Source organism: Tenrec ecaudatus, chromosome 2, assembly GCF_050624435.1.
Source record: "Tenrec ecaudatus isolate mTenEca1 chromosome 2, mTenEca1.hap1, whole genome shotgun sequence".
Lineage (NCBI taxonomy): Eukaryota > Metazoa > Chordata > Mammalia > Afrosoricida > Tenrecidae > Tenrec > Tenrec ecaudatus.
In genome coordinates, this window is record NC_134531.1 from 302,631,946 (window position 1) to 302,646,642 (window position 14,697).

General features: G+C 43.0%; 1 protein-coding gene across 1 annotated transcript in view; it reads left to right on the plus strand.

The window, feature by feature from the left end:
• IMPG2 (interphotoreceptor matrix proteoglycan 2) overlaps positions 1–14,697 on the plus strand; it is a 113,560-nt gene that overhangs the window by 32,753 nt on the left and 66,110 nt on the right. Inside the window, exons 5-9 of the mRNA XM_075542609.1 lie at positions 1,701–1,750; positions 2,524–2,536; positions 4,641–4,710; positions 8,588–8,749; positions 14,628–14,686. Of these exons, the coding sequence (XP_075398724.1) occupies positions 1,701–1,750; positions 2,524–2,536; positions 4,641–4,710; positions 8,588–8,749; positions 14,628–14,686 (354 nt within the window). The remainder of the gene's footprint in view (positions 1–1,700; positions 1,751–2,523; positions 2,537–4,640; positions 4,711–8,587; positions 8,750–14,627; positions 14,687–14,697) is intronic.

Consider the following 14,697-nt stretch of genomic DNA (forward strand, 5'->3'; position numbering starts at 1 on the left):
TTTTTGAACATCCTGATGAGTGCTTGTGCAGCAGACTTACCCTATGAGATGCATCTTTGGATTTCTTGATTACTGCTTGCATGAGCATTGATTGTAGGTCCAACCAATCCTTGGACAAAATCCGTGACAACTTCAATCCTTTTTCCATTTATCATGATAATGTTGCTTAATGGTCCAGTTGTGAGGATTTGGGTCCTTACATTGAGTTGTAATCCGTACCGAAATCTGCAATCCTTGATTTTTATCAGTAAATGCTTCAAGTTCTCCTCACTTTCAGCAAGCAAGTTTGTGTCATCTGCATATCACAAGTTGTTACTAAGCCTTCCTTAAATCTTGATGCCGAATTCTTCTCCATGTGATCCACCTTCACTGAGCAAATAATCAGAGAAGCTTGTGTTTGACAGGGTTTTTAATTATTTGAGTTAGTGACTTTCCAGAATCAAATCACCATGTCTTTCTCCCAATGCTCCTTTGAATGGAGTCAAAATTCTGATTTTCTGGTTAGCAGATGAGTGTATTGTTTCCATCATATATGATATAATATTGAATTCAGGTTGCTAGTATTTTATTGAGAATGCTTGTATCTATATTTATATGGGATATTGGCCACTAGTTTCCTTTTCTCGTGATGCCTTAGGCTGGCATTGTTGTCAGAGTAATATTCGTATTACAGAGTTTGCTGGGAAGTGTTCCCACCTTTTATATTTCCTCAAAGATATTGAGAAAGATTGGCATTTCCTTAAATATTTGGTAAAATTCCTCAGTGAAGCTAGGTAGTCCAGAACTTGGATGTCATTGTGAGGTTTTTGATTATGATATTCAGTCTCTTCCCTTGTGAGAATTGTCTATTTCTTCCTTCAATGCTGTGTTTTAAAATGTATTTTGGGGCTTGTGTGTTGGGTCTTTATATATTTTGATTCAACGTCTATTTTATGTGACATTAAAATCATCACCTGGCTCTCTTTTGGATGTTGCTTACATGAAATCTATTTTTCGTATCCCTTCACTTTCAACCTGTGGTGTCATTGGGCTATGCAGTGTCTCTGGTAGACAGACTATAGATGGGTTCAATGGCAGAGCTCTTGCTTGTTTGTTTTTGGTTAAACGGAAAGTACTGTTGTAGACACCTTAATTACAGCAGGAATATGAAAAAGGCATAACCCCATGGAGTTCAGATTCTGAAGCAGTTCTGCTCAATTGACCTCTCTGATGATGGTCTGTACTACCCTGTTCCACACAGTCATCACTAGTCACGCGTGCTTACTGAGCACTGACAATGTGAGTACAGTGATCACAGAGCTGAACTTTAAAATGTACTTGCTTTAATTTACACGGTCACAGAGGCCTAGCGGGTACCATATTGGGCAATGCCTTCCTAGAGGATATAGGCTGTGAAGATAGAGGACAAGCAGGTAGATAGGGAAAAGAACAAAATAATTTCAGCTAGTGATAAAAACTCAGCAGAAGAAAGCCGGGTGATGAAACAATTACCAGGGGACATTTTAAGTAGAACCACTCTAATTGAATAGGTATCAATAAATGTGGAATAAAAAAATTATGAAGACTTAAAAAATTTGCTACTGAGTATTTTGGTTTGGGAATTCTTGTTTCGAAATCTAGTGATTTCCTTTTTTGGGAAGAACCCTCTAAAATAAACCATATTTCTATTATCTTACTGACTTTGACGTTTTCCTTCCTAGCCCTGGAGTGTCACCCCCAGTCCCTGTGGACGGCCCTTCAACGTTGGGAGGTAGGCTTTTGTGCTCCCTGCACCTTTCTTCTAGCATCATCTATGGCTTAAGGCAGCGGATCTCAACCTGGGGGTTGAGCGACCCTTTCACAGGGGTCGCCCGATTCATCACAGTAGCTAAACCACAGTGATGAAGTAGCCACGAAAATAATTGTATGGTATTAAAGGGTCGCGGCGTTGGGAAGGTGGAGAACCACTGGCTTCAGGCAGCCTTGCAAAGAAGCAGACACGTTTTCAGTTCCCAGTTAAGAAGAGCAGGATGTTCTCTCCTCAGATGTTGTTGAAATTATCAAGGAAAAGCAGTTCCTTTGTTTTCACTAGTCTAAACATACTTGGCTTCTGGTATTACGTTTATTTATTTTAAACTTTTATTTTTTTTAATTTTAAATGTTTCATGGTGAATTTTGTGATAGGTTACAGAGCAGATGATTGGTTTTATTAATTTTTTATTTAAAAATAGTTTTATTGTCATATATGCGACAAATCATGCAATTTAATCATTCAGTCATATGAAGAAGAGTTTGTGCAATAATCACCACAGTTTCAGAACATTCCTTCTTTTATACGTTGTTGATAGTTCCACATCCCTCTCATTCTGCCCGAGTAGGCCCCTAGTAGGCATGACTTCGTCGATGGATCTACCTATCCTGGATTTCATATCTAGAAACAAAGACAACCAACAAGGACTAACCAAAACATAGGAAAACCTCAATCAAAAACGAAAGCCGAAAACATTAAAATCTGAAACCACTTTAGAATGGGTCAAAGGGGAGATCAAACGATGAGGTAGGACATTTCAATCTGGTGGTGGAGGGGGTTTGAGTTGGGCTGCGATGTATAAGCCAGCAACTCCAGGTGCTCCTTGGGAGAAAGATGGGGCTTTCTACTCCTGTAAACAGTTCCAGTCTTGGAAATTCACAGGGCGGTTCTATGCCGTCCTGTAGTGTCACTGTGAGTTTGGGGTTGGGTTTACATCTGCCATATTCAACTAACTTTACAGAGCTCCCCAGATCCTCAGTTTTGCGTTGCTCAATTTGGGTACATTTTGCTTCATTTTATTCACTGAAATCCTTTTAATGCAGCACCCCGTATCCCACCTCCTCCTCTGTGGCTTCTCTTCGTTCTTTTCTAACCCCTTGAGCGTTGTCCATGAGCACGCACTAGCTCTTGTTTCGAATCGTTGACTTTTCTGACGTGTGCATTCCTTCATTAGTGTTGTTGTTCCCGTATAGACTTGTCTATTGTTTGTTGACAACTGAGCCACAGGGGTGAGTTCAGTTCTAGACCTGAGAACGACTAAGGGCCATTATCTTGGGGCTTCCACCAGCCTTCTTGCAATGAACAAACCGAGTCTCTCTTATGATCTCAAGTTTTGCTTCACATTCTCGCCCACTCTATCCAGGACCTTCTAGCAGTTGGTGGTGGTGGCCGGCACCACCTCGTACTTCTTCCAGGGGCTCACTCGTGAACACTGAGGTTCTCATGGCCCATTTTTTCAGCTGACTCATCATTTCAAGGTTTCTTTGATTTTTATCACTCTACCTTTTCCCGGTGCAGAGAATGATTGTACCTTACATGGCTGCTCCTGAGCTTGGAAGGTCCCATCGCTACTCACCAAAGTGGGATGTAGGACATTGTCCTTGGGGATTGTGTTATGCCAGTTGACCTTGGAATCCCCTGAGACCTTGGTCCTGTGCCCAGTCCCAGTGTGATTGTTAGATTAGATGGCAACTTCTTGCCCCTGTGTGAAGGTGGGGGTGGAGTCCACCCTGTCGATCAGATCACTGCCTGTTGATGCGGCCTTTTTATAAGACACACCGAGGACAACTGAACTCTTCTCCTCTTGCTTCTTTCACCTTTCTACTTACATGCATTCTGTGTTTGACTTTGGGTTGGTGGCTCATTGGCCTGAAAACCCTGGGACCGGGGTGTGCTTCCATGTTCATGCCAACTTTGAATCTGCACCCCCTGACCTGTGAGTTATTGCCTCCTACTTGCCCTCTGGCTTCATTGGCTGGCAGCTGTGTGAGTCCATAGGGGACTGCAGCTAGCTTTTGGCGCATGCACTTGACTTGGACTGGCCTGGGCTGCTTTCCTGATATAAGGTTATCGTACATATATGAGCATACCTGGTTTTGTTTCTCTAGAAACGACTAAACTCACCACAGGTGTTATTACTTAATCCTTAGCCAAACCTAATCCTAACCATAAACCTAACAGAAACCCTAACCCTAATCTGGTGTATATTTTAAGACAAACATGTGTAAACACTAGTTCTATCAAAGATCCCCCAGACAACCTCTAGACATCCCCTTCCAAACAAAAGACTCCCACCCCTCTAGGAGTACCACCATTCTCACTTTCATAATTGTTTTGTTTGTATTTAAAAGTTTTTCCAGGAATATATGTATATTTCTGTATATTATAGCTAAATAAGTAGCTATAATAAGTAGTCAGTATTGTACATTAAAACCCCCAGTTTCAATAAGTATCAATTTATGGTCAATCTCACGTACGTGATACCTTCACCTACTTTCTCGTCTTGACAACATTACTAATGTCAACATTTCCCCCTCTTTCTAGACAGTAACTTCTTGAAGTTAGGAATTTTTCCTTGTATCCCTAGCACTTGTAGACCCTGGGTATACAGTACATGTTCAATAAACATTTTTTCAAGGACCGTGTGAGTCATTATTCTTTCTTTTTCTGGGAACACTTCATGCAGCCATTTGCTGAACTTAGAATGCACAGAATCCCCAGAGTGGAGAAAACAAATGCTATGTAGGGATGGTCTGAAGTCTGCTGCTTATCTCCTCATAAGAGCTCTGAGCGGCGCAGGGACCACATTCATACACATGCTTTTGTATCTCTTTTTAGCTGCTGCGCGCAGTGAGCCACATCCCGAGGTGGCTTCCTATGACGGGGCCTCAGAGAGCAGCTGGGACAGACCCGAGGAGAGGGTGAGTCATGATCTTGTTTGCTGTTTCTAACATGGAGAGCAGGGGCTGTGGGACGGTTCACGTACCTCCGACACTTTGCACAGGACTTCATGTGGTTCCCCGCTAAAGAAAAGGTGAATTTGGGACCCAGTACATAGAAAAGAATCTGGTCTCCTTCAGAAAGCTGAGTAAATCCGAACTTAACCGGCGAGTTAAGAAAGGCTTAAGAGATTGTAAATAAGATTATTTCAGGACTGTGGAGCTATCAGTATGATAAATTCCAGGGGTTCTTTAGGGCTCCGTGACATGATTTATGGAGGGTTTTTTTTTTTTTGGCCTGTTCTAACCCTCCCTTAGTAGATCAGAACACACTCTTCTTTTTTTTCAGATAGAAAGAATATAGATGTTATGTAATTTAAAAGTCAAGATGCACTAAGCTTCTTAAAAGAAAAAAGCAGTACTATGATTCTTTAATGCGTAAGGATAAATAAGAGTGCAGCCACTAAGCAAACAACCTCTTGGGGTGCTGCTGGGGAAGCACTGGGCTGCCAATCAAAGCCGTTTGAATCCACCAGCCTCTCCTGGAGGGATGGGGAATCTACTCCTGGGGAGGTTTATGGCCTTGGGAACTACAGGGCACCTGCGCTGTGCAGTGGGGTGTGCATTGAGCTGCTCACCACGAGGTCAGAGGTCAAGACCGCCACCCTCTCCGTGGAAAAAGGATACAGCTTTCTATTCTTGTGAAGCTTTACCGTCTCAGAGGCCAAGAGGGACCGTCCTAGCCTGTCCTCCAGGGTCACTATGAGTCGGAATTGACTTGATAGCAGTGGGCATGAACAGTGTGTGAGTCTAACTAGAGTTGGTGGCAGTGGTTTAGGTTTGATTCATCCACTGAACTAGGAGCCTTGACAACACCATGGGTAAGTGCTTGAAAGGTCGGTGGTTCTATACAGCCCCCTCCCCTAACTGCTCTGCTGGAAAACCAAACCAGAACTTGGAGAGCTACGTCCTAAAAGCGTAGCGTCTAAGAGCCCTCTGGAGTGGCTCTGCTTTGTCATATGGGGCCATGATGGGATTGACTCGATGGCGCACAGCACCACTATCCACAAAAGAGCAGCACTCTGCAAGCTGGTCTCCGTGCTGGTCAGACTCGGAAAAGTGCTCGCTCCCCGGGAAAATAGAAATATTTCGCTAGAACGCTTGTTATATTTTTTAAAAAATCGAGGTTTTTGAACCCTACATCATTTAATACAAAGGAAAGCTCTATTCAACATCTTTTGGCATCGTGGGTTAAGTGTCGGGCTGCAAATCCAATGCCTGGCTGTTTGACTCCACCAGCCGCTCCATAGAAGTCAGGTGAGGCTGTCTGCGCCTGCAAAGGTACGCAGTCTTGGAAACTCAGAGGGCAGTTCTGTTCTGCCCTGTCGGGTTGCTGTGTGTCAGAGCCGACCTGATGGCAGTGGGTTGGCACATTTGAATCGATGTGAAATCAGGTTAAATCCCTCCACGTTGCCCCACCAGCCTCCCTGTCGCTCAACAAGAATGGAGTTAGCCCGTGGTTCCCAGAAAGGATGGCTGTCTGCCAAAAATTCACTGTCTATAAAATGGTATAAAAAACAAATGGCGCTAAGAAAACATTAGCCTTCAATAACTATTTGTTAATTAAAAGTAACACTAGTTTTTTTTACTTGAAGACAGTTGTAAGTTAGGTCTGGAATATATTTATATTATGAGAATATATTTAGATCATTCACTATGAAAGGAATTAAGGAATTATATAAAATCGGTCAGAGCATTGATATCCAAAAGAGAGAGGGTGACTTAACGTTGAAAACAAAGCAGTTAAAGAGATTCTTTGTAGGAATTAGATTCATGTTTCTATTTCAGAGTGATTTTACTTTCTTTTGAATTTATTTTCCACATGCAGTTTAGGAAACCATCTAGTAGGGTTTTTTTTGTGGTAATTACTCTATAAAGAATAATGCATATTTCACGTGGCAAAATTTAAAGATTTGCAAAATCTTTATTCTTATCCTGAATAATACCAGAACCTTAAATTAAATACCCAAACGAACTGCCACTGAGTTGATTTAGGCTCATAACAGCCCTCTAGGACCAAACCGTACTCTTTCCTGGGCGTTAACTCCTAATGGTGGATTAGAACTGCCGACCTTATGGATTGCAGCCATTGCAACCACGCTCTGCCACAGAACTGCAGAAGATTGCAATTAAATCACTAACCTGCTGACTTAAAAACGCCTTTTTAAAGCATTTTCTTTCTCACTGTATCTCTTTTAGTTCTTTCTCTTTCCCCGTGAATTAAATTGTCGGTGACTTTTAAGAGTTTAGTCAACGAAGTTCATAAAGAAGGGGCACGTCAGCCTGTGTGATCCAAGCATTGTAAATGATAAACTCCAAATCCGAAGGAGGGAATCATATTAGAGCTTAAGCTCTGAACTCTTGGCTTACAGAAGGCCATGGATGGCAATGAAAGCCCAAATCCATCTGCAGCATCCCTAGGCGGATGACCTTCTTCAGACTGTCGTCCAGGGCTGTGCAAAGCCATGCTGTCCTGCTGAGCACTGGGCGGACTGAAAAGTCTAATGAAAGAGGTAGTCAGGTTGAAAGGTAACAACACCTCATCATTTGGTCTCCCTTTGGACTCATGCTTAAGTTGTTTCCATTTTTTACTATTTTCTGCTTTCCTATCAATTGAGGATTTTCTGTTTCATTTTGTCATTGTTGCTGGACTTCTGTTTGTTTGTTTCTTGTTGCTTACATTATTTTCTACGCAAAAGCTGTGGTAGGTCATTCTACGGAGGGAGTAACTGGATTGCGAGTTGCCTGGGCGCATGGCAGGGAGGTTTCTGGTAGATGAGGAGCGAACGACAGCGAGCCCAGGACAGAAGAAAATGCTCTGAAATTGATTGTGGTGGTGGTGACATGGCTCTTCTTAAAACGTTAAACTATTGAATTGCATGACCTGTGAGTTATATGCTCATAAAGCCATTAAAAGTAGACAAATAAATGATAAAGAAGAAGGCATTTCATAGGGTCCTGAGACCCAAGTCTGAGAACTTACATTCTAGGCTGTTTTTACATGAAAATTGCATAGCAAAATCAACTTTTTTGTGAGTGCTTCTGTTTTATTTCTATTTAATTTTAAGTTTTAATGACATAATTCACATACCATGCAATTCAGTGTTTCAAACGTATTGGAAAGAGATTTTCAGCCCTCACCATTTCAGAACATTTTCTTCTTTCTTGCACTCCTTGTAATTAGCTCCTCATTTCCTCCAACATTCCTGCCATCACACTAAGAACATATGAATCCATTTACTGTTTCTATAGATCTACGGATCCCAGGTTTTATATGAAAAAGCATACAAAAAAACCCTCAACAAAAGTAGTAAAAGCACAACATACGAAAACCTCAATCCAAAAGAAAGCAAGCAATTAATAAAAACTAGAACACATTTAAAATGGATCCAAAGGGAAAACAAATGATAATTTAAAAAAATTGAATCTAACTGTCTGCAGTCATCCACTTTCCAGCAGTCTCTGTCTCATGGCAAGGCTGTTCACACCTCTGGTCAGTTGTCAGCGGGAGTTCACGCCAGGCTTAGTCTTCAGGGGGGTTTGCAAATCGATGTTGGGTGTTCCCTGTCATGGCTAGTTTTCTACAAACGGGAGCATCATCACCTCCCTTGCCTTGTTCGTTGGCACATTTAGAATGCACCTTCTTTGGGTGCATTCTACATGTGAAAGTCCCACCCAATTTGTTCCACAGTGAACCCAAAGCAAATCAGTCAATTCCAGTATGAAACATTATACGAGAGAATCACCATTAGACGCTATTCTCTCTATATTCCCCACCCCCGTCCCGCCCCAGATCCAGATCAGCAATGAGATTGAGACCGTGCTCGAGGATCCCACCAAAGCAGCAGCCGAGCAGATGGCCGAGTTCAGCATCCACCTTTCGGGGACGCCGTACAGAGAGGAGCTGCGGGACCCCTCCAGCTCCCACCACCGGCACCTTGTAGAAGAGTTTATTTCCGAGGTGGGTAGCATGCGTGCATATCTGTTTCCATTGCTCTTCTGAGAAATAAGACAGTGTGCTGGAGGTATAGTTTCCCCATATTCCCAACAGTGGCTAAAAGCAGAGTTTGAATTCAAGTTCTCCGTACCTGGCTCGTGAACTAGGGATTTAGTGACCTCGTTCACTGACCTTGAATGGACTGGAACAGCATTGTACGCACACTTGCCACCTGCTGATACATAACTGTGGCAGACTGGGGGTCTATGGCTTGGCTCTCCCGCAAAAACATTTGGAGAAAGAGGCATCTTTGAGAAACGACAGTTCCCTTCTCTTTGGGGCATGCTGAATTTAATGTTTAGCACTCCTTTCTTTAATGCTGAAGAGTATTTTAAGCAGTAGCATATAGGAATATATTCACATGGTACAGAGTTCAGAAGCACCGAAAGGCACATAGAAAAAGTAAAATTCTTTTCTGCTCTTAGAACCGTGGGTCAACTTCCCCTCTAGCTTTACCTTCTGGAGTATTCTATATGACACATGAACTCGAGATTTTATTTTACGTCAACAATGGCCACTATGGGTTTTATTTTTTGTGTGCCTTCAAATACCCTTCCCTCCCTCTTTGTCCGGTGATATATTTCTTTTCTGTTAATTCCATTACCTTTGACTAATTTCCTTCAGTAGACACTGCATCCAAATGGGAACCAAAGCAGTGCATCTCTCAGCCAAACAGCATCATTGCAGACACTAGACATGAGGGTGGTAGGCTGGATGATTCATTCTCCTTGCTGTGTGGCCAAGTCGCAAAACTGTAAGGTATGTGGAAGAAATGTCAGCCAAGCCAATGGTCACCGGGCATCATGTAGTCTTGGGTTGACTCTGGTTCTTTTTACCCTTGAATTACAGAGCCTTTATTATGCCTTAGTGTTTGGGTGACATGGAATGACCAAAGATTTAGAGGAAAAACAACTCCGGCAGAGACTTTATGAGGAAGGGAGCTACTAACTTGAGATGATCCAAGGATGGTGAAGGGTATGGACTTCCCATGGAAAATCTCCTTCTCTGGCCCATCTCTGCACTGCAGTCCCTTAATCGGGAATGAAATATCTACCAATAGCCACTTTGTTGTGTGAAACAGCAGAGGCAAGGGTTGTGTCTCTGAATGCCCCTGTCCTCGTGTCCAGTGCAAATTGAAAGGAGCCCTCCAGCTTGCTCCCTGCACATCAGAGTCACCTAGATTGCTCCCAACATCTCTGGGTAGTATTAAAAGACACATAGGAGAAAGCAAACATGATCAGAGAGGATGAGGTTCAAGACTATTATTCTTTGAATTCGGATGAGAAGAAGGAGGGGCCTGAGAGTCTTGAGACAACACAAACTGTGGCCCCAGAGAGGGAAAGCACCGAATAGGGAGCGTCCCTGCCATGGTGCTGAAGATAATCTCAGTCTCCACAGTTTCCCTGCACAGTGCTTTATGCTTTTCCGGCGGTTTTCTATGTGCTCACAGCAGCCATGCCGGGGAGCAGCTTTATTTTACCAAAGAATCTGAAGCTCAGGGACGTGGAGTATTGTTCATGATTATTTCAGCCTCTCTTGAGTGGAAGGGAAAATTAAAGTGCTTCTTCCTTTATGTAATATTCATTTTAACTCAGGGAAATTTAAATGTATATTTTTCCAGTCCTGGTCCAAATTTTAGAACATATTCATTATGAGGTGGAGGAGTTTTTTTCTTTTTCTTTTCTTTTTTAAACTTTTTATTGGTGACTCTTACAACTCTTGTTACAATCCACACATTGATTGCATCAGTCATGTTTGTACAAATGTTGCCTTCATTTATTTCTAGACATTTACTTTCTATTGAGCTCTTGGTATTGGTTCCTCCCCCCCCACTCCCTTGGTAGATTATAAATTTTTATTATTTTCATATCTTACACTGACTGCTGTCTCCCTTCCCCCATGGTTTCTGTTGTTCTCCCCCCTGGAGAGGCGTGTATGGTTATGTGTTGATTCCGATTAGTTTCCCCTTTCTCCCTTCCTCTCTCCTCCATTATCTCTACCCTTCTGGTATCACTGTTCTCACTCCTGTTCCTGGATTCCGTGTGTCGTGAACCCCATCTCTTTTCTATACCTGTGTTCATGCTCCGGTCTAGTCTGAATTGAGTAGCAGTACTGTGGTCATGGCTGTCGGGGGTGAGGAAGCCTCAAAGAACCAGAGGAATATAGTGTGTTTCACTGATGCTTTACTGTACCTTGGTGACTCATCCCCTCCCTGTGGCCCCTTTGCGTGGGGGGATTGTTCCATTGTCTACAGATCGGCTTTGGGTCTCTGCTCCACCCACCCTCGTTCTCAATATGTTTTTGTTTGTTTGTTTGTTTGTTATGTGTCTTCTGATGCCTATTACCTGGTCCCGAAGACTCCTAATGATCACACCAACGGTGTGTTTCTTCCATATGGGCTTGTTGCTTCTCTGCTGAATGGCCAGTTGTTTAACTTCAAGCCTTTAAGACCCCAGACGCTATATTTTTTAATAGCCGGGCACCATCAGCATTCTTTACCACATTTGCTTATGCACACATTTTGTCTTCAGTGATTGTGTCAGGAGGAGGGTGAGCATCACAGAGTGCCGGATTATTTGAACAAAGTGTTCTTCTATTGAGGGAGGGTATGAGCAGAGGCCCGAATTCATTCCATTACCACAGTGTTTTGCTGTATGTATAAAAATATATGTACATGGGCTAATACCTCTATTTTTGTGATTTAATGTAGTTACATATGTACACAACTATGCTTATACCTCTATCCATTGCTTTGCTTCCTAGGTCCTTCCTCTGTTTCCTTTTACCTTCCTCCTGTCCCACCATCACTTTCCCCCTATTTCTGCCTCTTAGGTCTTCCTCTTAGCTAGTTTGCTGTTGCTCTGACACCCTCAGGATCTCTAGCTCGCCCTTGTTGTTGACTCTGATTCCCTAGTTGTTCCCCTGACTATGACACTGCCTGCTCCTCACACCCATACCCCACTGCCCTTACTCTCCAAGTCCCTCCGGGACCATTGGTCCCACTATGTTCCCCTGGGGCTTGCTTCCCATGCCTATCTTACACAAGTAGGCAAACAAACTATGACATAGATCAAACAAAAAGAAAACAAAAGATTTAAAGAAGAAAAGGGGAGAAAAGAAAGAAGAAAGAGAAGATTTTTAAAAGGGAATTAAAAATATATAAATTTTAAATAGGGAGGAAAAATATACATAATTCCAGGTGTGTTCGCTGACCCTCTGACTATCTCTCCACTGGTTAGCAGGGCTCCCCCCTCCCAGCCGGAAGTCCATTTTGGGGGTTCTTCATGGGCTTCGAAGTTTTGCTTTGCTTCCATTGCTGATCTGTTATGTTCCCTTCTTGGCTCGCCCCGCTGTGGGAGTTCACACCACACTACCTCCCCACTGTGTGACCCCATATTTGTCCTTGGTTGCAGTCTGCTCCAGGAAGGGAACGACATAGCGTGAGCTGTTGTCAGCCCCACAGTGGGGGAAAGGGTTTGGGGGGTTAAATAATTAAGGAATCAGTCACTTACCACATCTGTGATCCTGGTGAGTTAGTTGCCATCCAAGAGTCTAATTTTTCTCATCTATAAATTGGAATAATATGTACCTCTTAAAATTTCTGAAAGGGTTTTAAATAACATTTGCAATGCACCATGTACATACTGGTTCCTCAATCCATTGCCGCTATTAGCTAGATTAATGTTGGCTAATAAAATGGAATGACTCTTCCCCCATGTAGTCACCTGTAGCCAGCTGGATGCGATGAATTCATAGGTGTTTGCATTCAAGAGATGGTAAAGCTGAGGCAAGAATGGGCTTAGTGATTATAATAATGTGCAATTGTTCAGCATTCTGTAGTTTCTGGTGCATCTCCAGATATGTTCTTTTCAATCTTACAAAAATACTGTGTGGTTGGTGGGGAGGAAAGGAAAACCAGTGCATGGCTGCTCTGGCACCAAACCAAGCGCGAAGAGGCTCTCAGTCTTCCGATTCCTAGTCCTGAGGGGTTCAGTCTTCCGATTCCTAGTCCTGAGGGGTTCAGTCTTCCGATTCCTAGTCCTGAGGGGTTCAGTCTTCCGATTCCTAGTCCTGAGGGGTTCAGTCTTCCGATTCCTAGACCTGAGGGGTTCAGTCTTCCGATTCCTAGACCTGAGGGGTTCAGTCTTCCGATTCTTAGACCTGAGGGGTTCAGTCTTCTGATTCCTAGTCCTGAGGGGTTCAGTCTTCCGATTCCTAGACCTGAGGGGTTCAGTCTTCCGATTCCTAGACCTGAGGGGTTCAGTCTTCCGATTCCTAGACCTGAGGGGTTCAGTCTTCTGATTCCTAGACCTGAGGGGTTCAGTCTTCCGATTCCTAGTCCTGAGGGGTTCAGTCTTCCGATTCCTAGACCTGAGGGGTTCAGTCTTCCGATTCCTAGACCTGAGGGGTTCAGTCTTCCGATTCCTAGACCTGAGGGGTTCAGTCTTCCGATTCCTAGTCCTGAGGGGTTCAGTCTTCCGATTCCTAGACCTGAGGGGTTCAGTCTTCCGATTCCTAGACCTGAGGGGTTCAGTCTTCCGATTCCTAGACCTGAGGGGTTCAGTCTTCCGATTCCTAGACCTGAGGGGTTCAGTCTTCTGATTCCTAGTCCTGAGGGGTTCACCACACTCACAACATGATTTTGTTGTGTGCTGTTGAGTCAAGTCTAACTCTGTGACCATAGGCCGGACCAGAACTGCCCCATAGGCTGTCCAAGGCTACAGCCCCCAGTGCAGCCGATCTCCAGAGAGTTTCTCTCAGGGAACCACAGGTGGATGCTAACTGCTGACCCATCAGTTACCCATCAGTAACCACTGTGCCCTCAGGGATGCCTACAAAAATCACAGCACCCCTCTGTTCCTCTGTGGATGAAACAAGCCAAATTATTATTTTCAAAAAGTCTTATGGGTTTGGGCTCTTCATCCTTAGACATAAAGATTTTCACTGAACTAAGATTTCAAAAAGAATCGAATCTCTCGATTATCTACCCGAGGACTGGATTAAACGTATATACCCAAGGTTGCATCAAAGCCTTTAACTTGTCACTTCTAGTGATGACGATGAGGTGACCCCTCTGGTCAGGTTGTGAGCATCTGAAATGTTGTGGGTTAAATGTTTAGTTTTATTAAAACATGTATCTGTGCAGAATGTGATTTTACAATGACTGTGTTTTGATTTGTACGTGCGTTTACAGCGCAGATTGGTTTTCCACGCAACGATTCGTACACATTTTGTTTCGCAGCATTGATTGCAGTCCCTGGCGACTGTGGCGTAACCTCCTTTGCATATTCACTCGGAAGTTTGGGTGTGTTCCTGCTTCTCTTGGTTGTTGGGATGGAAAAGAGATGAGCTCCAGAGACTTTCACGGCTGCAGAGAGCAAGCACTTGAACGTTAGGCACTGTGCAAGGAGTGTGCTGTGGTCAGATTCCTAGGCCAAGGAATAACATTTAAAAATGAACTACAGCTTAAAAAAATAAACCACCAACAACAAAAACTAAAAGCCCTCCTTTTTTGGGGGCACCAAAGAAATACAATACATTGTCAATAAGATTATGAAGGATAGTTTCTGCTTATAATTTGGAAAAAAGTGGTACTGACTATATTAAACCCTATAAAATGGAAATGAACCTATATAACCAGTGTTATGTGTTAAATTATATTTGAACATTTCAGTTATTGTAATTTCTTCATGCAGCTTTCTGACCCATGGACAAGATCGATGGCGTGTGTGTGGGTGGTGGTGTGCAGGCTTCTATAGTTATAAATGTGCATTATATATCCTACTCTTGAAGCATTATTTATTATACACTCTTCTATATTTCTGCATACTTATTTTAACAGGTTGAAAACGCATTTACTGGGTTACCAGGCTATGAGGACATCTGTGTACTTGAATTTAGGTAAATAACCT